This window comes from Protobothrops mucrosquamatus, unplaced genomic scaffold (assembly GCF_001527695.2).
Source record: "Protobothrops mucrosquamatus isolate PMUCROS unplaced genomic scaffold, P.Mucros_1.0 scaffold1755, whole genome shotgun sequence".
Taxonomy (NCBI): Eukaryota; Metazoa; Chordata; class Lepidosauria; order Squamata; family Viperidae; genus Protobothrops; species Protobothrops mucrosquamatus.
In genome coordinates this window covers 94599-121929 of record NW_015387895.1, presented here as the reverse complement: position 1 = coordinate 121929, position 27331 = coordinate 94599, and the positions used below count along the sequence as shown (strand labels likewise).

General features: G+C 46.5%; 3 protein-coding genes across 3 annotated transcripts in view; 2 read left to right on the top strand and 1 right to left on the bottom strand.

The window, feature by feature from the left end:
- The window catches only part of PANK4 (pantothenate kinase 4), a 23891-nt gene extending 12529 nt beyond the window's left edge, over positions 1–11362 (top strand). Inside the window, exons 10-19 of the mRNA XM_015823056.1 lie at positions 418–573; positions 1281–1393; positions 1807–1894; positions 5201–5352; positions 6134–6189; positions 6902–6951; positions 7798–7902; positions 8807–8907; positions 9475–9543; positions 11044–11362. Coding sequence (XP_015678542.1) covers positions 418–573; positions 1281–1393; positions 1807–1894; positions 5201–5352; positions 6134–6189; positions 6902–6951; positions 7798–7902; positions 8807–8907; positions 9475–9543; positions 11044–11263 — 1110 coding nt within the window. The 3' untranslated portion in view covers positions 11264–11362. The remainder of the gene's footprint in view (positions 1–417; positions 574–1280; positions 1394–1806; positions 1895–5200; positions 5353–6133; positions 6190–6901; positions 6952–7797; positions 7903–8806; positions 8908–9474; positions 9544–11043) is intronic.
- A 1655-nt stretch (positions 11363–13017) lies between these two features.
- RER1 (retention in endoplasmic reticulum sorting receptor 1) lies at positions 13018–20988 on the top strand. The gene is made up of 7 exons (XM_015823057.1): positions 13018–13078; positions 17333–17418; positions 17996–18100; positions 18738–18837; positions 19594–19672; positions 19825–19960; positions 20828–20988. The coding sequence occupies exons 2-7, from the start codon at positions 17338–17340 to the stop codon at positions 20915–20917; spliced, it is 591 nt and encodes a 196-aa protein (XP_015678543.1). The 5' UTR covers positions 13018–13078; positions 17333–17337; the 3' UTR covers positions 20918–20988.
- Positions 20989–22878: 1890 nt separating this feature from the next.
- PEX10 (peroxisomal biogenesis factor 10) lies at positions 22879–26582 on the bottom strand. Its single transcript, XM_015823055.1, has 6 exons — positions 26457–26582; positions 25801–25881; positions 25184–25590; positions 24348–24523; positions 23794–23929; positions 22879–23040 (listed from the first exon to the last, which is right to left on the bottom strand). The coding sequence occupies exons 1-6, from the start codon at positions 26569–26571 to the stop codon at positions 22972–22974; spliced, it is 984 nt and encodes a 327-aa protein (XP_015678541.1). The 5' UTR covers positions 26572–26582; the 3' UTR covers positions 22879–22971.
- Positions 26583–27331: the final 749 nt, after the last annotated feature.

Here is a 27331-nt window from a genome sequence, read left to right as displayed (position 1 = left end):
TATTTGGTTTTTAATTTGGTTTTAGAGGGGTTTTTATTTTTATTTTTTATTTTTATTGATATGTGTATCTGTTTTAATATGCTGTGCACCGCCCTGAGTCCTGCGGGAGAAGGGCGGTATAGAAATTAAATTAATAAAAAAAATCATCATCTATCTATCTATCTATCTATCTATCTATCTATCTATCTATCTATCTATCTATCATCTATCTATCTATCTATCTATCATCCATCCATCATCTCTCCATCCATCCATCATCATCTACATCTATCTATCTATCTATCTATCTATCTATCTATCTATCTATCTATCTATCTATCTATCTATCTATCTATCTATCTATCTATCTATCTATCTATCTATCTATCTATCTTTGACCATCCTGCTCACACTGCATTCTCTCCCACCCCCACCCAGTTCGACATGTTGGAAATGGACCGTCTGGAGGGAATGCTGGTGAATCTCCCCTTGCTGCAGGATCCCTCCACTTACGTCGCAGACACCGTGGATCTCACCGACGACGTCCTGGCCCGGCAGTATTGGCTCTCGTGCTTTGAGGAGGCCTTGGATGGGGTAAGGACCCGTTGTGGGGCTGAGGATGGGGTCATGAGGAAGTGCACCCCTTTTAACGCTCCCATCTCCTTTCTTAGACCGTTCCCCAGCTTGCATGTTTTAGGGCAGCCGGAAGGAGAATCGGGGAATGTATCCTACATTTTCTGATCCGTTTAAGACAGGGGTCTTCAAACTTGGCCCTTTGGTGACTTGTGGACTTCAACTCCCAGAATTCCTCAGCCACAAGTCATCAAAGGGCCAAGTTTGAAGACCCCTAGTTTAAGACCACAAAATTCAGGCTAGAGGTGTTTCTCAACCCCGGCCTCTTGAAGATGGGCGGACTTCAATTCCCAGAGTTCCCCAACCAGCCGTGGAGATCTTCAGGAAAAAGATCTGGAGTGCAATAAAGCCTCCTTTTTTGGGCAAGGCAGGGCTGGACTAGAAGACCTTCAGGGTCCCTTCCGGGTCTATGATTCTAAGGGTAGCCCAAATCACCCAGGGTTCATGCGAGGGAGAAATAAAGTTTAGTGGAAAACTCGACCAGGACTTCAACACTTTTGCACAGAGAAGATCAGATTTCGTTCCTTTGTGGGCAGCCTTTCCAGGGATTTGGGGGGGGTTGTAGAAATTTGGCCTCCCCCTCTTCCAGATGGCCTCGGAGACCACCCACTCAATTCAGCCCCTTATATTAAAAGTTTTTCCTTCTCTCTCTCTCGTTCCCCGGCCAGGTTGCCAAACGAGCCGCAGCCAGCCAGCCCGATTCGGTCGACGCGGCCGAGCGAGCCGAGAAATTCCGACACAAGTACTGGGACAAGCTCCAAACACTCCGACAGCAGCCGTTGTGAGTTGGGGCTGGGCCTTTTTGTGTGTGTGTGTGTGTGGGAGGATCATCCTATTTAGCAATTCCCTAGTTCTTTTCCATCTTCACGTGTTCTGCCAGCTGCTGGTTCAGGAGCCACAAGCCAACTCTTCCTAGCTGGCCTTCCATTAATTTAATGCAAGAACGTGCCGTAGAGAAAAAGCAGGCCGGTTGTGTAAATAAACAGGGAATCCCAGAAAATGGAGAAGCCAAAGTGAAAAAGGCCTCAAGTTTGTGATAATCATCTTTCTTGCTATGTAAATCCTGGCCAGAGCTAGGGAGGGAGCAAAAATGGCTATAAATTAGCCAGGGGTGGGTTTAAAAGGCAGAAGACCCTTTTCCCTCCCCACCCCAGAGTATAACTGACTCTTTTCTCCTCCTTTTTTCCTTCTCAGCGCATACGGCACCCTAACCGTTAGAAGTTTATTGGATACAAGGGAACACTGTTTGAACGAATTTAACTTCCCTGATCCCTACTCCAAGGTAAGGCCGCCTCCTCCTCCTCCTCCTCCTCCTCCTCCTCGCTGCCCTGGAGTGCGGTCCCGTATCTTTTGAGCCGTGACCCAGTGCTGCTTCCCCAACCCCATCCCCTTGGGGAAGGAAGGAAGGAAGGAGAAAGAGAAAGAAGGGGAAGGAAGGAAGACAGGGAGGAAGATAGAAAGATAGGAAAGGGGGAAAAAGGAGAAAGAAGATGGAAGAAGAGGCAGGAGGGCTAGAGGGAGAGAAAAAGGAGGGAGGGAGGGAAATGATAGAAGAAAGGGGAGGGAGGGAAGGGGAGAGGGAGGAAGGGAAGGAAGGAGGGATGGAAGGAAGGAAGGAGGGAGGGAGGAAAGAAGGAAAGAAGGAAGGTGAGGGAGGGAGGAAGGAAGGAAGGAGAGGGAGGAAGGAAGGAAAGAAGGAAGGNTATCTATCTATCTATCTATCTATCTATCTATCTATCTATCTATCTATCTATCTATCTATCTATCTATCTATCTATCTATATCTATCTATCTATCTATCTATCTATCTATCTATCTATCTATCTATCTATCTATCTATCTATCTATCTATCTATCTATCTATCTATCTATCTATCTATCTATCTATCTATCTATCTATCTTTGACCATCCTGCTCACACTGCATTCTCTCCCACCCCCACCCCACCCCACCCAGTTCGACATGTTGGAAATGGACCGTCTGGAGGGAATGCTGGTGAATCTCCCCTTGCTGCAGGATCCCTCCACTTACGTCGCAGACACCGTGGATCTCACCGACGACGTCCTGGCCCGGCAGTATTGGCTCTCGTGCTTTGAGGAGGCCTTGGATGGGGTAAGGACCCGTTGTGGGGGTGAGGATGGGGTCATGAGGAAGTGCACCCCTTTTAACGCTCCCATCTCCTTTCTTAGACCGTTCCCCAGCTTGCATGTTTTAGGGCAGCTGGAAGGAGAATCGGGGAATATATCTTACATTTTCTGATCCGTTTAAGACAGGGGTCTTCAAACTTGGCCCTTTGATGACTTGTGGACTTCAGTTCCCAGAATTCCTCAGCCACAAGTCATCAAAGGGCCAAGTTTGAAGACCCCTAGTTTAAGAGCACAAAATTCAGGCTAGAGGTGTTTCTCAACCCCGGCCTCTTGAAGATGGGCGGACTTCAATTCCCAGAGTTCCCCAACCAGCCGTGGAGATCTTCAGGAAAAAGATCTGGAGTGCAATAAAGCCTCCTTTCTTGGGCAAGGCAGGGCTGGACTAGAAGACCTCCAAGGTCCCTTCCAGGTCTATGATTCTGAGGGTAGCCCAAATCACCCGGGGTTCATGCGAGGGAGAAATAAAGTTTAGTGGAAAACTCGACCAGGACTTCAACACTTTTGCACAGAAAAGATCAGATTTCGTTCCTTTGTGGGCAGCCTTTCCAGGGATTTGGGGGGGGTTGTAGAAATTTGGCCTCCCCCTCTTCCAGATGGCCTCGGAGACCACCCACTCAATTCGGCCCCTTATATTAAAAGTTTTTCCTTCTCTCTCTCTCTCGTTCCCCGGCCAGGTTGCCAAACGAGCCGCAGCCAGCCAGCCCGATTCGGTCGACGCGGCCGAGCGAGCCGAGAAATTCCGACACAAGTACTGGGACAAGCTCCAAACACTCCGACAGCAGCCGTTGTGAGTTGGGGCTGGGCCTTTTTTTGTGTGTGTGTGTGTGTGGGAGAATCATCCTATTTAGCAATTCCCTAGTTCTTTTCCATCTTCACGTGTTCTGCCAGCTGCTGGTTCAGGAGCCACAAGCAAACTCTTCCTAGCTGGCCTTCCATTAATTTAAAGCAAGAACGTGCCGTAGAGAAAAAGCAGGCCGGTTGTGTAAATAAACAGGGAATCCCAGAAAATGGGAGAAGCCAAAGTGAAAAAGGCCTCAAGTTTGTGATAATCATCTTTCTTGCTATGTAAATCCTGGCCAGAGCTAGGGAGGGAGCAAAAATGGCTATAAATTAGCCAGGGGTGGGTTTAAAAGGCAGAAGACCCTTTCCCCCCCCCCACCCCAGAGTATAACTGACTCTTTTCTCCTCCTTTTTTCCTTCTCAGCGCATACGGCACCCTAACCGTTAGAAGTTTATTGGATACAAGGGAACACTGTTTGAACGAATTTAACTTCCCTGATCCCTACTCCAAGGTAAGGCCTCCTCCTCCTCCTCCTCCTCCTCCTCCTTCTCCTCCTCCTCCTCCTCGCTGCCCTGGAGTGCGATCCCGTATCTTTTGAGCCGTGACCCAGTGCTGCTTCCCCAACCCCATCCCCTTGGGGAAGGAAGGAAGGAGAAAGAGAAAGAAGGGGAAAGAAGGAAGGAAGACAGGGAGGAAGATAGAAAGATAGGAAAGCGGGGGAAAGGAGAAAGAAGATGGAAGAAGAGGCAGGAGGGCTAGAGGGAGAGAAGAAGGAGGGAGGGAGGGAAATGATAGAAGAAAGGGGAGGGAGGGAAGGGGAGAGGGAGGAAGGGAAGGAAGGAGGGATGGAAGGAAGGAAGGAGAGGGAGGGAGGAAGGAAGGAAAGAAGGAAGGTGAGGGAGGGAGAAAGGAAGGAAGGAGAGGGAGGAAGGAAGGAAGGTGAGGGAGGAAGGAAGGAAGCAGAGGGAGGAAGGAAGGAAAGAAGGAAGGTGAGGGAGGGAGGGAGGAAGGAAGGAAGGAAGCAGAGGGAGGAAGGAAGGAAAGAAGGAAGGTGAGGGAGGAAGGAAGGAAGGAAGGAAGGAGAGGGAGGAAGGAAGGAAGGAAGGAAAGAAGGAAGGAAGGTGAGAGGGAGGGAGGGAAGAAGGAAGGAAGGAAGGAAGGAAGGAAGGAAGGAAGGAAGGAAGGAAGGAAGGAAGGGGAATGAATTTATTCTGTCTCCCGTAGCTCAAGTTGCAACTGGGGAAGACTCTCCAGAATCCAGAGGGGAGATTGTGCACTCTGCACTCCCTCCGTGACACTCAGAATAGAAAAGCAGGACTACTAGGGGCATCCAATGTATTTGATGCGCCGGAGCTCAGCAGATAAAAAAAGAACGGAGGAGCAGAAAACATTGGGCACCCGCTGCCAGAGCAAGTGGGAAGCTCTAACCTCTCTGTCCCCGGGGTCCATGCACTCTCCTCCCTCCTCTTACATTTCCTCTCAACCTGGAGCCCAATAACCCTGGATCCTCCGAGTGACCTGGAACCTCCAGCCCTCACCCCAAATCCTGATTAAACTAGGTTTCGAAAGACCATCCCAGCAGCCAGGGCCTGGGCCAGGAATCCCCCTTCCCCTCTGAGCTTGCCTTGTGTTTCTCTCCCCCCCCTTCTCTCTCTCGCAGATAAAGCAGAAAGAAAACGGCATCGCCCTGCGGTGTTACCAGGGGGTGATCGAGTCCCTGGATTCCCTCGGCTGGGAGGAGAGGCAGTTTGCCCTGGTGAAGGGTCTCCTGGCTGGAAACGTCTTCGACTGGGGGGCCAAAGCCGTCTCGGAGTAGGTCTTGGGATTTGGGGGTGGGCTGGGGGGGGAGGAAAATCAGAAGGGGATCACACGGCCCCGGGGACACCGCGACCGTCGTCAATATGAGCCAAGAACAATAACAATAATAGAGTTGGAAGACCTTTGAGGTCTTCTAGTCCAGTGTTTCTCAACCTTGACCATTTTAAGGCATGTGGACTTCAACTCCCAGAATTCCACAGCCAGCAATGCTGGCTGTGGAATTCTGGGAGTTGAAGTCCATATGCCTTAAAATGGTCAAGGTTGAGAAACACTGTTCTAGTCCAACCCCCCCCCCCCCCTAAACAGAATTTTGATCCTGTGGCGATGGGGATGCTGCCGGTGTGAAAAAGGGTCCTAGGTCCCTTTTTTTGCCAGTGCCGTTGTAACACGGTCACTAAACCAGTGTTGTAAGTAGAGGACCATCTGCACCCAGCCCTTGACGTTGGAAATACCTGCTTTTGAACCTCAAAGGGGCCCTTCCCCACCCCTGCCACACAGAGGAGAGAGGCTGGCATGGGATGGAGCCTCTGTTTTGCCCTTCAGAAATCTTACATTTATTCTGATCCCTTGGGGATCTTTTCTGGCGAGATCTCTGCAAAGGGACCCAGGGAATCCCAATGGGCTTCTTTTAATTTCCACAGAACACTAGCAGGAAATGTGTTGCTGCCCTGCCTGGTTTCCTTACCTGTTTGCTGTCCTTTCTCTCTCTCTCTCTCTTTCTCTTTCTTTCTCTCTTTTTTTCTCTCTCTTCCTCCGGCGTTTCCCCCACCGCCAGCGTCCTGGAAACGGAGCCCCAGTTCGGATTCGGAGAAGCGAAGGAAAAATTGCAAGGTAACTGGGAGAGAGGGGAAACGTGAGCTCAAGAGCCCCTTTTAAGATAGGTAGTCCTCGGCTGGCGACCGCAGGAATTTCCGTCGCTCAGCGAGTCGTTTGGATCGGTTGAGTTTTGCCCCCATTTGGCTGGGAGCTTGCAAAAGGGGATCGCGTGATCTCCCACCCACCCCCGGGGGACGCTGCAGCCGTCATAAATACGAAGCAGGTTGCCAGGTGCCTGAATTTGGATCACATACCCTGGGGGAGAGGGGGGGATGCTGCAAAAAAGGCCGTAAGCGCGAAAAGTCGCTTTTTTTTCAGTGCTGTTGTCGCTTCTCCAGGCCTCTCTGGAGAATCTTGCTTGATCTCTGGACGTTGAGTCGAGCAGGGGTCCTCAACCGTGGCCACTCAGCAAGCTGGCTGAGGAATTCTGGGAGTTGAAGTCCACAAGCCTTAAAGTGGCCAAGGTGGAGGACCCCTGGAGTTAAGAGGGTAGAGTAGGGGCACCCCTGTCCCAATCAGGTCGAGCCTTTGCGCTGTTCTGCAAAGTGTATATGTTTTACTTTTCTAAAATCTACTCTTTTCTTTAGCTGGATGTCCTGGTCTTCTCAATGTGCTGTTTTTTTTCTCTAGGAAATGGCAAATTCTGAGTTCTTCTGACAACTGATCGTGTAATTTTCTCTCTCTCTTTTTTTTTTTCTCTTCCCCTTTTCCCCTTCCTGACACCCAGAGCGTCCTTGGCTCGTGGATTCGTACAGCGAATGGGTGGAACGGCTCAAGGTACGCACAGACCGTCCTTCCACCGCCATTTTGGGGGGGGCTGGGGGGGCTGCTGGGGCGGAGGGGGGAGAAAGGGGAGGAATATAGGAAATATAGGAAATTATCTCTCAAGTTCCATCCTTTTGAACGGGAGCGGAAAACCTATTGGCTAGCCCAGTGTTTCTGAACCTTGGCAACTTTGAGATGGGGTGGGGTGTCTTCAACTCCCAGAATTCATGGCTGGCTGGGGAATTCTGGGAGTTGAAGTCCCCCCCCCTTCTCAAAGTTGCTGAGGTTCAGAAACACACTGGGCTACTTTTTTAACACACCACAAGACTCTTGTCTCTTAAAAGACTGACTTTCCGGACCGAACCAAGTTAGTTTCTGTTAGAGAAACGAGGTTGAACTGGGCTTGGCCCACAGGTGTTTTGCACATTGTCTCTGCTGTCCCACTCCATGAGTGGACATTGGGACAGAGCATCAAAATGGGGGGCTCTTGTTTAAGAAGAGGGTGACACCCCACCCCACCCCCCAAGGAACTGTTTGGTCTAATTGTCAAGACTTCCCACTTATTCCCACCCTCGTCTCACGTGACAAAAAAGGGGACCTTGTAGAGTTTCCTTGAAAAATTCAAGAATAGTCCAGAAATTCCAGGGGACTGAAATATTACCCTCTCTTTTTTTTCCTTTTCTTTTCTTTTTTTGAAGGGGTGGTTTTGGGTCCCTTCGTCCTGCCTCCCCAGAGTTTGGCTTTCTCCGGGCAGCGTAGCTTGACTTGAAAAAGAGGCCACCGGGTGATCCGTGGCCGAATGTGAAGAGCCCGACTGGCCTCCCGAGTTCTCTGATGCGTCTCTTTTTCCTTTCGCAGGCCCCAGCTCATAAATGTGCCTTAATTTTTGCAGATAACAGTGGAATTGATATCATCTTAGGCGTCTTCCCTTTTATTAGGGAATTGCTCTGTAGGGGCACGGAGGTCAGTAATATTCTGGCATCTTAAGGTGGAAGGCCCGGGGGGNGGGGGGGGGGGAGATGATATTGTTTAATCCCACCTAAAAAAAACAACAATGAGTGGAAATAGCACGTTTTACCTTGAATGAGTTTTTAACCAACTTGCTAGCAGCAAATAAAAATAAACTTAGTTCCACGGAAGATGCCGGTTAAAATCATGACTTGGAAAGAGAAAGAGGTTTTTTTCCTTATCAACCCTGTCTCTTCCACCCTCGAAGCTGGCAACACAAAACCCACAACTTTGTCCTCTCCTGCAGCTGTGACGGGAGCTCTGCTAACTTTAAATGGGGGTCTGCCACAGGAGGAAGAGACAGGCACCCCTTAAAGCCCTCAGTTATCAATTGATATAAACCAAATGTTGATTATCTGCCAGTGAGTTAACAAGTTGGTCCCCCCCAAAAAAAGCAACAGGCAAGGCAGTTTCTAGATTGTATAAATTCTTCTTGGAGTGCCAGCTCTGTCTTGCCAACTTTTTCCAGATAGTAGTAGTGAAGATGAGACCCCCTTTTTCATTTCTGGACCAACCAACTCTTCCCCCCACCCCAACAGTAGTATCAGTTGTATTTGGTGGTCTTCTTGCCTCACAAGCCAAGATCAAAGAAATTCTCACTGGCCTGAGAATTTAGCTTGTCCCCCAAAATGGTGTCGGTGTTCCTCGCTCCAAAGTCCCCGAGGGAAACCTGAGTGCAAATGTGTCAGAATATATTTCAGTTCCAATTTAAAAGTGAATCAAACATCCCTGTATGTCGTATAGAGTGCTGATCCAAAATGTCCTTTGCTTCCTCTCCCTCTCCGTCCCTCTCTCTCTCTCTCTTCCTCTCTTTCTCTCCCTCTCCCTCTCTCTCTCTCCCTCTCCTTTGCAATACCAGGTTATTTTGGCTTGCAATTCAGGTCCCGCTCTGAATGACGTCACGTATAACGAATCCTTACTTGTGGTGGAGAAGATTGCGGCTATGGATGATGTTATTCGGTAAGGATTGGTGGACATGGAAGAAGCCAAGTTTTGCTTTGGGCACAGGAAAGGAAAGATATGTAGATAGATGAGATAAGTGATAGATGATAGGTAGATAGGGATAGACAGATAGATGGATGGATGGATGGATGGATGGATGGATGGATGGATGGATGGATGGATGGATGGATGGATAGATAGATAGATAGATAGATAGATAGATAGATAGATAGATAGATGACAGACCCACAGATAGATGATAGATAGAAATATATAGATATAGATGAAAGAAAGCAAAATATGGAGAACCAGATATGCAACTTTGGTTTGATCAAGTATAAAGCAGCGTTTGCTTTATACTTGCAAATGTACTTATACATTTCCTCAAGGGCTCTGCTAAAATTGGCTGTGGGAAAACCGCACAGCTGAAGTGTGTCTCCCTGTTTGCCTCTTAACCGTGATCCTCCCATCTTTGCTAAGCCAACTCTGTTTGCAAGGTTGCTCTGATGCTGGGCAACTTCGCTGGACGTTTCTCCCACGGGCTGAGCTTTTGCCCCCCCCCCCACACCCCCTCTCTCTCTTTAGGTCTGCCCTGAAGGAAGAGCGGCTCCTTTTGGTCCAGACCGGCTCCAGTTCGCCCTGCTTGGATCTCAGGTTTGTCACCGTCCCAGTCGTTGTAAAATTATCAATAAACATAAGAGTCGGTGCCTGGTTTTTGGTTTTTTGGTTTTGGTCCTGGGTGGGGATGGGGCCAAAATGAACGGATTTTAAGCACGAATGGTTGACTTTCGCAGCCTGAAAGTAAACTCGGCCCCCGAATTCCTTACTGCGGCTTTGCTGGCTAGGGAATTCTGGGATTTGAATTTTTTCCTGGCAGGCGCTTGTGGCCTCTTCCCCCTCCTAACGTGATGCCTTTCCCAAGAGAAATTATCTGGTTCATTTGACAAAGAAATTTGAAAACAATACGTTGTTATCTTGGTTTAGCTATAACTGCAGCCTTTTGGGGTTTTTTTGCCCCCAATCCCTCCACCTTTCCTTCTGTAAGTGCCTGCCTCCAAATTAAGTCGCCAGAGGGCACGGCTGGCTCTTCTTTGCCCATTAAAAGCGCATTTAAAATGAGCCAAGTGCGAAAAACCCATCCTTTGGCACGGACGCAACTGAGGCCTTCTGCATTGTTTGGAAACGACTGAACAGACCCAGAGCCCAGAAGCTCAAAAGCCTGCCAACCCTGCTCTGTCAATCTCCTTTTTTCAAAGATCCTACGAAGTCGTATTCGATAAATTGGCAACTCCAGCTTCTTCAATTTGCAGTTGTTTATTATAAAACCTTTAAAAAGAACCTTATAGGGGGTAGCGGTGCTGATGCTGCCTACTTTTACAGGGCTGTACCCACCTACTAAGCTATATCATTATAAAATAGGTAATAATAATAATAATAAAGCTGGAAGGGAGCTTGGAGGTCATCTAGTCCAACCCCCTGCTCAGGCAGAAAACCCTATACCATTTCAGACAAAGGGCTGTCCAGTCTCTTCTTAAAAACCTCCAGTGTTGGAGCATTCAACACTTCTGGAGCCAAGGAGTTGCACTGGTTAATTTTTCCAACTGTCAGGAAGTTTCTCCTTAGTTCCAGGTTGCTTCTCTCCTTGATTAGCTTCCATCCATTGCTTCTTGTCCTGCCTTCTTTGGGGGCTTTGGATAATAGGTTGACCACCACCCCTCTTTTTTGTGGCAGCCCCTGAGATATTGGAACACTGCTATCAACCTAGAACTAAGAGAAACTTCCTGACAGTTAGAACAATTAACCAGTGGAACAACCTGCCTCCAGAAGTGGTGAATGCTCCAACACTGGAAGTTTTTAAGGGCAGCCATTTGTCTGAAATGGGTTTCCTGCCTGAACGGGGTTGGACTAGATGACCTCCAAGGTCCCTTCCAACTTTATTATTATTATATGTCCCCCCCTTGTCCTTTTCTTCATTAAATTAGACATCCCCAATTCCAGGCGGGTTTAAAATCAAGGGTTTAAAATGAACCAAGGGCAGCTATCACTGGTGGGAGCGAGGTCTTTATTTAAGGGATCTCTTAATGGATCCCGATCCATTAAACCACAGATGAGCCAACGGCCGTAATTTAATCCTCATCCTCTCGATTTTCACAGCCGTCTGGACAAGGGCCTGGCTAACTTGGTCCGAGAGCGGAAGACCGACCTGGTGATCATCGAAGGGATGGGCCGGGCTATCCACACCAACTACCACGCCAAGCTCAGGTGTGAGAGCCTGAAGCTGGCCGTGCTCAAAAATTCTTGGCTGGCCGATCGACTGGGTGGGAAGATCTTCAGCGTGATCTTCAAGTACGAAGTTCCCCTCAAACCCTCCTGATGATCCCCAAGAGGGAGCTGGAGGGGGTGAGCTTCAGCAGCAGCGGCTGGAAAAGGACTTGCACTAGTTACAATTTTAATTGTAAAGAATGTATTTTTATTACCACAGGGAAGAAAAAATGAGTTCTCTCTCTCTCACACGCGCGCGCACACACACCTCTGTATTTATATTGTGCTTTTGTGACTGAAAAAGAAAGCAGCTATCACTCACTCCACGTGCGTGCGGGCGTGTCTGTGCTTCTTGAATTTAATGCAATATTTGTGATGGCAAAAAAGGTTTGATTTTCCTCTTTTTTCCCCTCCCTCCCTCCCTCCCCAGGGTTTTTTTTTTTGTGTGTGAGTGTATGTGTGTGAGTGTGTGAGATGCTTGTATTGAAATGTCCTGAAAAGCTTTTTTTAAAATCTATATAATCTATATTTTAGCTTACATTTAAACTAGCCAATTACATGGCCAAAAAAAAAAAAAAAAATCAAATAGAGATTTTAAAAAGCTGAAGGAATCTGGATTCTTTTATACTTTACCGGCTCGCAAGATAAAAGTGTGCAAAACTGAAAAGGCAGAGATGGGTCCATTTTTAGAAGGACCTTATATCTACATCCAAAAAGCGCCATTAGCTTTTAATATTAATGTTGTCAAATTGGAATCCTTTGGCATTGACATGCATACGTATAATATGCCTTCTGTTGTTCTTTCTTAAGAGTAATCAAGTTAACCATTAGAATTTAGGCACTTCTCCCCATATACACTGTCCCTACATTCACCACTAGAATTACATACTATGTGTTTGTGTATAATATACAAGCTGCAGTGCCAAAATGAGCATTTATTTCCCAGCCTTATTTTTTACCAGAGTCTGCAGTTCCCAAATTCGCCACCGGAGGGCAGCTTTTTAAATGTGCGTTTGTGCAGAGCTGCTTTATCCACACAACAGCCCTGAGATGTAGGCCGGGTGGAGAGGGAGGTCCAGAGAGCATCCCTGCCGGAGAGGGCACACGAACCTGGATCTCCTCGATCCTGAATAGAGCTGGAAGGGACCTTGGAGGTCTTCTAGTCCACCCCCCTGCTCAAGCAGGAGACCCTAGACCATTTCAATCAATCAATCAATCAGAATAGAGCTGGAAGGGACCTTGGAGGTCTTCTAGTCCAGCCCCCTGCTCAAGCAGGAGACCCTAGACCATTTCAATCAATCAATCAATCAATCAGAATAGAGCTACAATCAATCAATCAATCAATCAATCAATAAACCCCTTGTTCTGTCTGTCAAGACAATCTGCTGCTCTCAAGCCGGGACTACATGTCCCCTAAGCCGCAGCAGGAAGGCCGGGCGGGGGTTACCCTGCCCCACCCTGGTGCCAGCGGGACCAAAGGTCTGGAATCCAAATAGCAGCGCCCAATTCAATTCACCTCTCCAGGAAGCAGGCGGGGGAACTACCGCTCCCAGCATGCCTCGAGCGCCTTGGCTGCCTGAGGCCTTCTGGGAGCTGTAGTTCCCCCCACCTTTGCGGCGCCCTCGGCTGGCGGAACTGAGGCCTTCTGGGAGTTGCAGTCCCCCGAGCGTGAGGGCCTTCCAGCCGAGGCCAGGCTTCGTCCAAAGCAGCAGGCCTCTTTCCCCCGAGGGGTGGTGAGGCTTCCCGGCTGCTTGGCCTTCGTCCCTCCCGCCTTCTTCCTCGCCCCGGTAGCGGAAGCTCTGCCGCCGGCCGCGCGGTTCCGCCATCTCGGAAGGTGGAGGAGGAGGAGGAGTCGGTGGCGGCGGCGGCTCCTCTGCCTGGTCAGGCGGGGCGGGAAGCGGAAGGAGGGGACACCCGGCGCGGCCTGGTGAGTTACCCCCGGGCCCGGGCAGGCCGCGGCCTAGCCGTTGCCTTGGCAACCGGGCCTCCCAGGGCGGGGGAGACACGGGGAGGAGGCGCCTGGGAGGACCCCCCCAACTTGAATTACTGGGTGTGAGGAGGGGGGGCCCCGCTGGGCCTCTTCCTCAGTTTCCCCAAATGAGGGCCCGCCATTTGGGGGAGGGGGTGGCTCTGCGTCCTCCTTTTGGGGGAGCAGGGAGGGGCTGCTTCCATCAGATCTCTTGGGACTCTGACGTCCATCATCCCCAGCCAGGACAACGGCGGGAGCTGTAGTCCAGAACTGGAGGACGCGGGTGTGTGTGTGTGTTTGTGTGTGTGAAATGTGTGAAATGTACTCTTGAGTTCTGGGTTTGAATTAGTTACCTGACTAGTCATGGTGGTCCTCGACTTACAACAGTCCATTTAGTGACCGTCCAAAGTTACAGCATCATTTAAAAAAAAAAGTGACTTAGGACGGTCCTCGACTTACAACAGTCCATTTAGTGACCGTCCAAAGTTACAGCATCATTAAAAAAAAAAAGTGACTTAGGACCGTGTTTCAGACTTATGACCGTTGCAGCATCCCCAGATGCTTGCCCGCTGACTTGCACTTAACGACGGTCGCAACGGCCCCGGGATCGTGCGATTCACTTTTTGCGACCGTCTGACAAGCTAAGGCGATGCAGAAGCCGGATTCACTTAACACGCGTTTGGCTAACTGAACCAGTGCAGGGATTCACTTAACAACGGAGGGAAGAAAGATTGTAAAATGGGGCAAAACTCGCTTAACAAATGTCTCACTTAGCAACGGAACAGAAAGTTTGGGCTTAATTGAGATCATAAGTCGAGGACTACCTGTAATATAAGACGTGTAACTTATTTTTACCCTAGACTTCTAGGTGATCTATTGGGGGGGAGGCATGTCCCCCATTTTATCCTACAACGCCCTTGTGAGGTAGGTCAGGCTGAGAGAGAACAGCTAGCCCAACCTCACCCAGTGAGCTTTACAAAGGCGTGAAGATTTGCACCCAGATCCACCTTTAAGTTTCTAATGGGGAGACTGGAGACTTGTCATTATCCCGTTCCAAAGCTAGCTAAAATGGGACAGATTTCTCTCTCTCTTCTTATCATCCTTTTAATTCAAGATACGCCCATTCACACCATCTCCTCTGGCCCATGAAACCAGCTCTGAAGTTTTAGGTCACCCAGTGGTGCCTTTTCCATCAGTCGTGGCTTATAGCCCAAGGGGGGGAACCCAGCCAACATTAGTGGTTTCAAAGGAGTGAGATAAACCATTAGGTGCCCTGGCTGCTACTGAAACCTCTGCAGTGTGTTCATCTCCAGCCTAGTTGTGTGTGATAACAAGTTTCTTGAGAAAATCCCCATTTTACCGGCAGTGGATGCCATTGGTTCCATGGAAGAAATTCGGAAATGGCTGACCTTGGGGGTCATTTTTTTTTAAAATTATCTTCTTTAATCAAGTAGCTGAATGGTATGAATGACAAACATTAGCCAGGAGACATTTCTTTAGTTTACACCCTGTGAAGTTTTTTTCCCCTGAATTTTTCTTTTGAGGTGCGCCTGGTAGATAGTCATGCTTTCTGCTTTCCTCCCCTTAGGAGTCTGTGTTCATGTAAGCCCTAATTAAGATTTTCTGAATCCACTTTAGGTGAGAATGCAGCCACTGGCATTCATAAACTTCAAATAACCGCTTAGTCTAGTGTGTGAACTCGAGCTGAAACTCTGGGCCAAGCCGAATCTTTATTATTATTATTTTTGCTAAGATGTTTGCAAATTATGATTTGGGTCCCTCTGCTTTACACTTTGCTCGGCTTTTCTTGAGAAGTTGCCTACAGAAATTGTAAGTGCTCCATCACTGGAAGTCTTAAGAAGACTTAAAGAAGTCTTAAAGAAGTCTGCAATGGCATAGGGTTTCCTGCTTGAGCAGGGGGTTGGACTAGAAGACCTCTGAGGTTCCTTCCGACTCTGTTATTCTGTTAGAGACTTGTAATTCTAGCCTCGATTTTGTAGAATTGGTATGTTCAGGGGCTTACAATTTTTTGCAGCTTGCTTTTCTTGAGGCACCTGATAGGGGAAAAAAATCTTGGCACATTTATAATAAACGCAGTTCTTATAGATGCTTTAGAGAGTTAAAGGAAAGCGAAACTGGAACGCGGTTAATCCCTGCCTCCAAATTAATAAGGAGAGTTAGATTTGCCTTGGACTGGAAAGGGCAATATGTGAAGACTAAGGGATGGCCAATCTTGGCACATTTAAGACCTGCAGACTTCAACTCCCAGAATTCCCCAGCCAGCCAGGAAGCGAATGGAATTGAAGTCCGTAAGTTGCCAAGAGTGGACACTTTTGCCATATAAGTGAACCACGTGTGGACTCTTACCAAGGGCCAGCTTTGCGCGACAGCTTCCTTGAAAGCTACCCCTGTTGTGGCCCGTTTAGTTTGCTTTAAAAGTGGAACTATTAAGTGTACAGAAATTTGTGTAGAGTGAGTTTAGTTTCCTTCCTACCTGCCTTAGATGTCACACTGGAATTTGACAGTGGTTGCGTTTTCCCAAAGTAACATCCAGGGTTGACTTAAAACCTAACATCGTCCCGGGCTAACAAATCGCATCCATGTTTTATTCTCACCCTTAGTGCTTTCCCGTTGTGCCATTGGTTTAACTTCGCTTTACCACGTATGAACCCAGCTATTCTGGTTTGCAAACACGGTTTGTTGAGCGTACTGAGTGATACTTGATGGTTGATGGACCAAGAGCCACAGTTAATTTGGAATGATGTGTGCCTTTAGGCTTTGTTGTTTAACTGGATTTCAAGCCGAGATTTTTTATATTCAACTTCCGGTTAGATTGATGTGGTTTATCGTTTTGGAATTCTTTCCTTTTTGCTGTGTTTTAATTCCTCATTGCTGTTCTTAGGAGAATATTCTCACTTGATGGCTGGCGTGGGAATTCGTTTGGGGTTGTTTAATAATCATAAAGCTTGCTCTCTTTCCTCGGATGTCAGTTCACCTTCACTGAAAATCTATCATTTCTAAATCTAATTCCTAGGCTAATACCATTAATATCCTTGTTGATCTTCCAGCAGATTCCAAATTGCGTGCCAAAGTTGTTGTTTTTTCCCCCCTCTGATTTATTTCCCAATCCTATTTTCCTCGTATGCAGCTTTTCACAGACTGGGTGCTAGCGAAATCTCTTTTTTTTTGCTTTCCTGTTCCTGGAAAACTAATTCCCCATTTTCTCCGCCCTCCAAGCATGACGTACCAGGAAGTTGTGTCACGCTTTCGCTGATGTGGCACAGCAGCTCCAGTGATTCCCTGAGTGGGCTTAAAGAGAAAGGCAGCTTAAAACCAAAGAGTAATTGCAGAAATCATTTCAGTCTTAATGTTTATTTGTGGTCATGTTTATTTGTAAGAGAAGAGGAAGGCCCAGGAGAGGTGTGAGATCAAGTTTCCCCTGCTTTTGAATGAAAAGGGGAACTTTGCTTCAAAGCCTATTGTGTTTCAAATCTCACAAAACACACCCCTGAGTGAAATATAGCCGGCAAAAGAATATGGTGCACTAAGTTGAGTGTTTTCTCTGGTCCCCGAAGCCCAGTGCGAATTGCGTGCGATTGATCGGTTTTCAAATCACACACCCAATCAATCCCGCAGCACTTTTCCTTCCCCTGAATCGACCCACACACCGATTACACAACAACAAAGCAGGGAAGCTTAGGTAATCCTCGGCGCACGACCGCAATCAAGCCCGACGTTTCCGTCGCTAAGCGAGACCCTGGCGAAGCGGGTTTTCTCCCGCGTCACGACCGCCCTTGCCACGGTTGATAAGCGAATCGCTGCGTTTGTTAAACGTTAGTCACCCGGTCGTTAAGCGAGTCCGGCTTCAGCTTTGACTCGGCTTGTCGGGCGGTCGCCAAAGGGGATCACGTCACACACACACACACACCCCGGGGACACGGCAGCCGTCGTAAATAGGAGTCGGTGGCCAAGCGTCTGAATTTTGATAGCGTGACCGCGCAGATGCTGCGGTGCTTGTCAATTTTTTTAAAAAATGGCCGTAACTAAGTCACTGTTTCCACGGCTGTTGTAACTTCAAACGGTCACTAAATGAATTGTCGTAAGTGGAGGATTGCCTGCCTGTCGCGTCGAGTGACGGGCATTTCTAGAATTTTGTATTGCAAAATGTGATGTGCTGAATTCTTGCTTTTTTTGTTTCTCCCTCCCCCACAGCAACAATGTCAGAAGGGGACAGTAGCGGCGAGTCCATCCATGGTAAACCTTCCGTGGTCTATAGATTTTTCACAAGACTGGGACAGGTGAGTTTCCCCCCCGGGGGCAAACAGATCCCTAAACATCCCCGAGTGATTAAATTGGTATTGTATCCGGTCGAATTAAAGCAGAAAGAGAAAACATAATTTGGGAGCAGAATTTCCAGTCGTTAAATGAGTTGCGGCCCGATTTTGTAAACTCTTTTTTTTGTGTGTGTGGGTTTGTGGGTGAAGCAAATCGCTGAAGTTGTTAACCACGAATCATGCCGTTGCTAAGCCAATCTGGTTTCCCCAACTGACTTGCTCGTCGGAAAGTCATAAAACGGTGGTCACTTGACCCCGGGACACCGCAACTGTCCTGAGCGCACACGGGTTGCCAAAGGGTCCGAATTTTAAGTTGCGTGCATGTGGGAACGCCGTTACGGTTATTAAGTAAAAAGGACCGGCCGTTAAGTCGCTTTTTTCAATGCAGTTGTAACTTTAAACAGCCGCTAAACGGGCTGTTGTAAGTTGAGGACGACCTGTCCTCCACAAACCATGGTTAGTCCCAGTTGTAGGAGCTGTAAGGCTTGCAGTTTTCTACTAATCGGTTAACGTGCTGAACAATCTGTGTTTCCCTCCCTAGATTTACCAGTCCTGGCTAGACAAATCTACTCCATATACAACAATCCGATGGGTGGCAACATTGGGTTTAAGTTTTATCTACATGATTAGAGTTTATTTACTGCAGGTAAGAAAAACTGAACTCTCTGCCTTCATCTGGAACCCCCGTCAGGAATCAGAGACCGTTCAACAGGTTGCTAATTCCTGACAGTAGTTCGTTAGCCCGTTAATGTTTATTTTATTTTAGCCGGTTAAAAGACGTATTTCTCTGCCCGTGTTTTTAGCTTCAATCTTTGGATCTTGCCTCCAAGCCCAAAAAAACCTATTTAAAGCGGGGGGAAATAGCTATGGGCTACTCAAAGAATTTAATTTAATTTAATCTTTCTATGGAGAATTTACTCGGCAGATGCTTCTGCTTGTAAAAATAGCCCTGACGTGGAGATGGGTTTGTAAATCACACCCATTTTTCATATGCCATTTATTCTTACCTTACTTTGTCCTCATCCTTGGCTGAGGAATTCTGGGACTTGAAGTCCACCCACCTCTTCATGTCGCCAAGGCTGAGAAACCCTAACCCTATTGATTGGAGTATGGCTCCTGCAATCTCTTGTTACCAACCACGCTGCTTGTAGGGCCAATCCTGGCTTCGGATTTAACCCTTGTGCATTGCTAATTATGGACTCTCCAGAACAGTAGCTTCTGTTCTTGAAACTTAAGTTCCCCTCTGACCTCCTGGCTTATAAATTCTGTCTTCTCCTTCCCAGGGTTGGTATATTGTGACGTACGCCTTGGGTATCTACCACCTAAACCTCTTCATAGCTTTCTTGTCGCCAAAGGTCGATCCCTCGCTCATGGAAGATTCAGGTATATAAAGTTGGAATTTTGGGAAAAAATGGGTTTGTTTGAATTTTCTATGGACGCTGTCAATCTTTACAGATTGATTGGATTAAATTTGGAAGTCTCACTTGTCCCTTGACGGTGTAGGTTGGGGTCTACGCCTCGTCTGAGCCACAAAGTGATTTTTTAAATATTTTTTTTGACATTGAGTTTAGTCTCTGGTGCTTGGATTTTTTAACCCTGGTTTATGGTTTAGTGTCCTGTATAATCACAGCAATCTGAGCTTGATTCTATAAACCCTAGTTCCATAGTTTAGGAGTGAATATACAGGTAATCCTTGACTTACACCCATTTGTTCAGTTGCAACGGCATTGAAAAAAAGGGAGTTGTGGCCGTTTTCCACGCTTAACGACCGTGGCCGCGCCCCCAAGGTCACGTGATCGGAATTCAGACACTTTAATTCAGACGCCGGGCAACTGACTCGTATTTATGACGGTCGCAGCGTCCCCTCGGTGTGGGGAGGAAGCTTGTAGAATGGGGCAAAACTCACTTTAACAAATGTTTCGCTTCACAACAAATACGGGGGCTCAGTTGTCGTAAGTCAAGGACTGCCTGTACGCTTGGCAGAGCATCGTCATTTAGAAGTGAAATGGGATCCTCTGTGGAGCCTACTTTGCAACAGAAGCAATAAAAACTCAGCTCCTGAACGGACCACCAACATCTGCCTGAGATTTTTAACAACTCCCAACTTTGCAAATAATTACATTTTCTTCTTCTTTTTAGACGAAGGGCCTTCATTACCGACAAAACAGAATGAAGAATTCCGGCCTTTTATTCGGAGGCTGCCAGAATTCAAGTTTTGGTGAGTGGACGCGGATAATCTGGGGCTCCCTTCTCGTCTTTGCCCTTCCGGCGTTCCCGCAGAGCGGGGTTTTTCTCTCCATCCTGCCAAGGCGGGGAGCTGGAGCGCGATCGTCCCTGCCCGCTAACCCCGGTTCGCTTTCTTCCTCAAAGGCATTCTGCCACGAAAGGGATCCTGGTTGCCATGACCTGTACATTCTTTGAGGCTTTCAACGTTCCAGTTTTTTGGCCAATTCTGGTGATGTACTTCATTATGCTCTTCTGCATCACGATGAAGAGGCAAATCAAGGTGAGTGCGGAAGGCTTTGGACCAGCGGGCCCAACCTTGGCAACTTTTAGGACTGGTGGACCTCAACTCCCACAAGTCCCTAGCCAATCAGGCTGGCTGGAGAATTCTGGGAGTTGAAATCTACAAGTCTTAAAAGTTGCCAAGGTTGGACACTTCAGAGCAGGGGTCTTCAAACTTGGCCCTTTGGTGACTTGTGGACTTCAACTCCCAGAATTCCTCAGCCGGCGTGCCAAGTTTGAAGACCTCTACTTTAGACCCTGAAATAAGTGGTGGGGGGGGGAGAGATTGCCTGCAATCCCAGGCAACCTGAGATTTGGTCATTGAATTCTCCCATTTGGGGGGCCGGCATAGCCCTGGGTAGCAAAATAAATACAACCAACCAGGTAAGGCATGCTAGACCAGTGCAATTGAAGGCATGTGTGAAGGTAGCCAGACACTGGTTATATCAAAGTAACAGAATTTCAAAATGCCTTCATGCCGAGCAGATGTAGCTGGCTACGCCCATTGCCAAAAAGGTGACGGGAGATAACCTTGATCATGAAAAGGTAGCTTGTTTGGAGCTGCTTCTTCACACTCTGCCAATGTTCATCCAATTAGCAGATTGTTCAATCCTGATCTGTCGGGCCAGCCTCATTTGCCCGTGTCCATAGAGCACTTAAAGCCAAACAATTGTGGCTTAATTTATGACCCTCACCCAGTGCATCCTGCTCAGAAAACCATAGCTTAACGTCCTGTGTGAAGGGGAACCCTTGTTTGTCTAACTAGATCGGCCCTTGGAGGCGTTTCTTGCATTTTGGGAAGATGGGGAAGAGACGGGGGGAAAAAGGGGGGAGGCGTCGTCTTAAAGACATGTGTTTTTCGTTCCAGCATATGATAAAATACCGATATATACCCTTCACCCACGGCAAGAGGCGATATAAAGGGAAAGAAGAGGCAGGGAAGACTTTTGCTAGCTAGAAACCCTGAAATCTGCTGACCAACCTTTTTCCTGCGTTATAATTAAAAAGACCGGTTTTGAGCCATTGTAATGATGCCTCTGTTCTTCATAATCAGTCAATAATGAGGGCGGTGATTCAGAAGATTCATTTTCTGTCTCTTCAGCTGATTGGAAGAGGGGTGGTGTGTGTGTGTGTGTGTCTGATTCCTAACACCAGGAGAATTCTGCCTTTTAACTTGCCTCTTCTGAAATTGTTGCTCTGGGGGAACAAGCTATTTTATCCGTCCCGGGGTCTCTTTTCCCCTCCCCTTGGGCAGTTGTCACATGTTTACACCTAGGTACGTGTGTGTGTGTGTGTCTCTCTCTCTGGGATCCGAAGGCACTGGGTTCTTGGCTTTGCAAATGTGGCTTGGTGACTTCCCAAACTTTTCAAAGGGCCTCCTGCGCGTGTATTCCAGATGTGTGGTTGTGCATGCAGAACAAAACAGGTAGGGAATTAGAAGCTGAAATTTCTTTGGGAGGCCGACAGCTAGCATGGAAAGGAAGAATATCGGTTTATTTTATTTTATATTAATTCTCCAACCCAGTCTGCACACTGTATACCTTGCTGAAATGAGAGAATTGTCACAGGAGCCTGGGACACAACGATAAAGACATTCAAACTTTGGATTGAGCTGGAGAGCAATCAATACCCCTGTACTAGTTTAACTTAAACTTGGGGCATTTTGAATTAAACTTGTCTTCACTGACTGAAGGAATCAGACTTTTAGAGTGAAGAGGTGGAAGATGGGCTTAGTAGTTCCCCCCCCAAAGGGGTTTTGTTTAGTCATCAGCTGTTTTGTAATTATTCCGTATGAACGGCCATGATATTTTTTTTTTCAATTTTGGAAAAAGCCTGGAAGTAGAATTACATGTGTATATCTATAAAATATCAGCTAAAGAGTATTTTAACACGTTTCTTTGATAACTTTTTTTTTGGTAAAATTTGCTTCTTTGATAACTTTTTTTTTTTTTTTTGGTAAAATTTGCTTCATAGCCCTTTCCAAGATGCAAATAGATTGGACTTTATGGGGTTTTCACCCAAGCTTTTAATTTTCTATGGAGAGAAATCTTAACACAACCTGCATGTAAGACATCTTTGATGTGATATAGCTACGAGCCATTTTATTAAGTGACTTTTTAAATTCCAAACTTTATTTAAAAAAAAAAAGACCTCGTCCCGTTCTTGGGCCCAGCCGTCTTTCTAAAACAAACTGTAAAGAGCTATGTATTCATGGTTTGAAAGTTTTCTCTCCGCCCTGCTTTCTTAAATGCGTATAATTTAATCTTGTGGAATATTGTATTTTAGCTGTCTCAATAAAAACAGCCCTTTGCACTATTGTACAAATATTATCTCGAAAGATAAATTAGCTATTGAGTAGCAACCCCCGAAGTAAATATTTACGTCTTAACATACTCAAATAATGCTGTGCCGTGTAAGTCCATTTCTCTTTTACAGCATTATTATTATTATTATTATTATTATTATTATTATTATCATCATCATCATCATCATCATCATCATCATCTAAAGGGAGGAATTGTGGGCTCTTCGTGGGATAGGAAATTCTGTTTCCTTTTAAAATGGTCTTTTTTCCCCAGCTTGATTACAAGATATAAATGCCAATGCCCCTACCCCCAATTTAGAAATGGGGTCTTGAAAAAGTTCTTGGAATGCTATTGAAACTAACCAGACCAAAACACACAATGGATCTTAAGTTGATTATACCAGCTGGGTATATGCTCAGCACATTTGATCCTGAAAGTGTGCTTAAAACAAAATTGCAGAATTCAGAATTCACTTGGATGGGTAAAGATGGCCCTTCTTCCTGACCTCAAATCTCCCAGATAAAAAATGGATCAGCTTCCCGCCGTTGGTGTTTTAAATGGATAGTTTTATATCGTCTTGCAGAGGGGCAGTGAAAGTCAAATGTCTGGGCTTCCATTTAGATCGCAACAATTTAATATCAAAATAAAATCCCGCACTCGTTCGAAGCTTGCGTTTGCGTTGACTGGTGGCAGTTCGCAATTCCATTTACCGGAAGTGTCGAAGGTAAATAAGTTTTTGGGGCTGAAATTTCTCTCTACACAGAGGACACTCAGCCTGCGGGAAGGGGGAAAAAAAAAATAGTGTTAGGAAACGTAAACCCTTCAAATTGCTTTAAAAACCATCCCCGTTTTTAAGGCAGCCACCCTGCATAAAAGAATTCACTTTTCCCCCCACATGATTTAACATATAAATCGGTGTAGCTCTCGGTTTCAAGCGTAATAAATTATAAAACTGGGTCTTACAGCTCAGTAGCAATGGCTCTTTAGAACTACAGATAAAATTTTGCAATTTTTAGTTATAGATTTGGGGGATCAAAACTGCATGTAAAAAAAAAACAAACCCCAAGGAAAAAGCAGAATCCTAATGCCTGTATATACAGGTAGTCCTTGACTTAAAATAGCTTGTTTAGCGACTGTTCAAAGTTACAACGGCACTGACTTATAACCGTTTTCCCACACTTAACAACCGTTGCTGCATCCCGTGGTCACGTGATCAAAATTCAGACACTTGGCAACTGATTCATATTTATGACGGTCGCAGTGCCCCCGGGGTCTTGTGAACCCCTTCTGTGACCTCCTGACAAACAAAGTCAGTGGAGAAACCAGATTCGTTTTAATAGCCGTGTTATTAATTTAACCGCTTAACGGTGGCAAGACTGGCCGTAAAATGGGGCCAAGCTCACTTCACAAATGTTTCTCTTCGCGACATAAATTTGAGGCTCAGTTACGTGCGGTAGAAATTTGCAACCGTTTTAAGAAAAAAAAGTCGTAATGCTTCTGGGCAAAGTTTGAGGGCGTCAACCCACACCTTGGTGTTGCACCAGGCAGCGATGCATTCCCAGCAGAAGAGGTGCCCACACGGTGTGGCTGTGGCATGCCGGCGCTCTCCTAAGCAGAGTGTGCAACGCGCACTGCGGCCAGGAATTTTCTCTTTGGGTTGGCTTCTGAAGGAAGTGACGTTAGACAGAGTTAATTCTTCTACGGTGAGAAAAGAGATTCCAAAAGAGATTGAGGGGTGTAAGAAATAAGGAAAGTTTTAGGGAACTGCCATGTCTTTAATCTACTTTATTTCTGTTCCTACAACATGATGTGCTTTGGTCGTGTATTCTGACTGCTTTAAAACTCATTATCCCATAGGCCGAAAGTCCAGGTTCTGCACCACAATAAAAGCCCTTTAGAATAATACATTTTAAAGTACAATACCCACCGACCTGTATTTCTGGGGTGTCGTTTTAGCCATTTTTAACTTTCTTAATGCCCCCTAACTCCCAACTGTGAAAATTGAAAGCTGAATTTCAAAAGCTACTAAGATGGATATCAATTCTCTTTCCCTTTCAATAAAATAAAATCCCGACTTCGTACGTCTGACAGGAGAGGTTGCGGAGTAGCTTCCATTCTTTTCTTGCCCTCTGCCGATGTCGGAGGTTGTACGCGTAGAGGCCAAGGGTCAGCCCCAGATGCAGGAAGGAAACGATTCCAAGCAGCTTGTAACTCGACCGAATGCTGTGGTCATCTGCGGGGAATCCAACAGAGCGTAACTGGGGGAACAGAAGAATCGAGCAAAACCATCAACTGAAGGTAAATTAAGAAGATTTTGCCACAGAAGTAGCTCTGTTCAAATGTTTCGTTTATGAGAATAGAGTATTCTTTTCAAAATCATGAGCTGCCTGCAAATAGATTAATGCTTTGAGGCGTTAGCTTTCACCTCGTAGAATATCTCCCAATCAAGGAAATTCTTTATTTGATTTTTAATTCATTATTTTATAAGCCAGTCAAGGCAACAAACGTACATAATATTCCTCCATTCCCCACAATGACAACTCTGAGGTGATTTGGGCTGAGAGAGATTTAACCCAAAATCACCCAGCTTGCTTTTATTTGTAAAGCGGGACTAGAATTCAGAGTCTCCATAGTTTAGCCTTAACCACTAAACTGGCTCCCTGGTTCAAATCATACCTCGATCATTTTTATGCCGGGAGGATGCAAACTTCATTTAGTGATTTAGGAGCTTTTCCAGTGAAAAACAAAGCAAATTACATACTTAAGCATTGGAATATGTACCGTTCCCATTTTTGCCTTTTAAGAAACATTCCAAGCAAAAAAAAATGACGGTGCCATTGATTTAAGTTGGCTAGGCACCCTTCTATACGTTGGTGATGGTGCCCAATTTAGAAACAGAAGCATAGGGAACCACTCACGTATGTGATCCCTGTTGTCCTTTTAGATAAATGGTAGAAGATGCCGTTCATATAAAAAACAGCTAAGTGCAATCTACGGAGAAACGGGAGGCTTGGCTTGACGATTTGAACAGCCCGAGCAAGAAACGTTCTCTGCCACTCGCTTAATCGCCTGACTTGTTTCCGCAACCAGCTTCGGAGTAACGCCCGGCTTTGCAATCCACTTAAATTTCGGGTGTGCAGAGTCTGTGATCCGTTGGAGGCTGCCTCAAGCTCCTGCTCAAGCAGGACTAGTCCCTTGTCTAACAAGTAAGGCAAGACGGTGTGCAGAGCAATCAGAAGGGCCCGGCGTCTCAGCGAAGGGACCTTCCCCTTAGAGGGGTCTACTTGGATAACGTTGACATATTCTTCACCAAGAGTTTGATAACCTGAAGGGGGGAGGAAAAAAAAAAAAAGCAATGTACAATGGAAACCCCGAAGACAGGACTATAAACCCAGTTTTAGGTTAGATCGACAGAAGCACCGCAGGAAAGTCCCCGGCTTACAAACGCAAGCGGGGCCAGATCTAAATGCCACCGAGGGACAAGAGAAGGAAGGAATTGGGTGTCTTTAGCTTTCAATTCAGACAGAATCATTACCTGACAGGGTAGTAAGGGTGAAATAGGCAATGTCAGCCAGGAGCTCCATCTCTTTCTGCCATTCTAGCCAGATTTTAGCACCTAAGGAGCCAAAATGTAGAATTACATCACCAGGGAAATCAACGCTGTTCAATTTTTATCTAACATTTGAAGGGGAGTCAGGGAGCGTATTTTTATCATCAAAAATACCACCACCATCCTTTCAGGGGGGAAAAACAAAAGTATAATTAAGCATAGCGGTGCAGGGATGATGCCGGTTGTACCACTTTTTGTACATTGAATAACAGGTAAATAATAAGTAAAAAAAAAGACGGAGCCAGTTTGATTTAAAGCACGCTGGCTGAGGAATTCTGGGAGTTGAAGTCCACAAGTCATCAAAGGGCCAAGTTTGAAGACCCCCTGGTCTAAAGGATTAAAGCCTCAGGCTAGATAGGATTTCCTTCCTGAGCAGGGGGTTGGACTAGATGACCTCCAAGGTCCCTTCCAATATTATTGTTATTATTATTATTATACATATAAATATGTATTTATTATTATTATACATATTATTATTATTATTATACATATAAATATGTATTTATTTAAACCGAAGCTCCAATTTAAGACCAAAGGTTGAGAAACGGCTCCGGGGAGGAGAGAAGGCGGAGGCGCCTCACCCGCCAGGCCAGACAAGACGGCGCCGGCCCGGTTCTTCAGCGCTCCCCGGTAGAGCTCGTCCTTCTGGGCCGAGCGGACCAGGCGAGCCGGCCCGGCTTCCACGGCCGGCGGCATCGCGGAAGAAGAAAAAGCAGCCGAAAACCTCGGAGATCTCCTTCGCTTCTGTCATCGTCGCCCAATTCAGACGTCATTGCCTTTCGACGCGGCGCGGCGCTTACGTCATCAGAACGCGAGCGGGAAAGCGTTTTTTTCCTTTGTAGAGTTACGAAATTTAGAGTGATGCTCAGAGACATAACTTCCGGGATTAGGTCAATTTTAATTCCACGAGTAAAGAACGACGTTTTTAGCGTCCTTCTAGGGCAGATCAATTATATGCCTGCTTATACGGAAATTAATTGACTGATTATCTCCCATCAAGTCGGTATCGACTTTTCCCGACCCCATAGATAGATACATTCCGAAAGATGCCCGCTAAATTCGAAAAATTGGATCTCGCGTTCAACCGCTTTCAACAATTGCCCTCTAGAAGCTTTAGGTTACATATAATTTTCCTCATTTACTGACCAGTATATTAATCCCAGCGCGAAAACTCTACTTTGGTAACCAAAGAAATTTCCTTGAGTGAACTCGGAAATGATTATATAAACTGTTTTATTCTATAGATTTCGTAAATCTAAGGTGCTCGGTGACGTAATCGGAACGCGCAGCCGTCGCCGTCGCGAAAAGTACGCCCTCTTCGGCGTAACTGGCGAAACGATTCCCTTCGTAGCTTGGCCGCCATGGCGACCACCGCGCGCCTGCGCACTCGCGCGTTCGCTTCCTTGCCATGGCAACCTGAAAATCTCCCGCCATTTGAAGGCCTACGCGAGGCTGA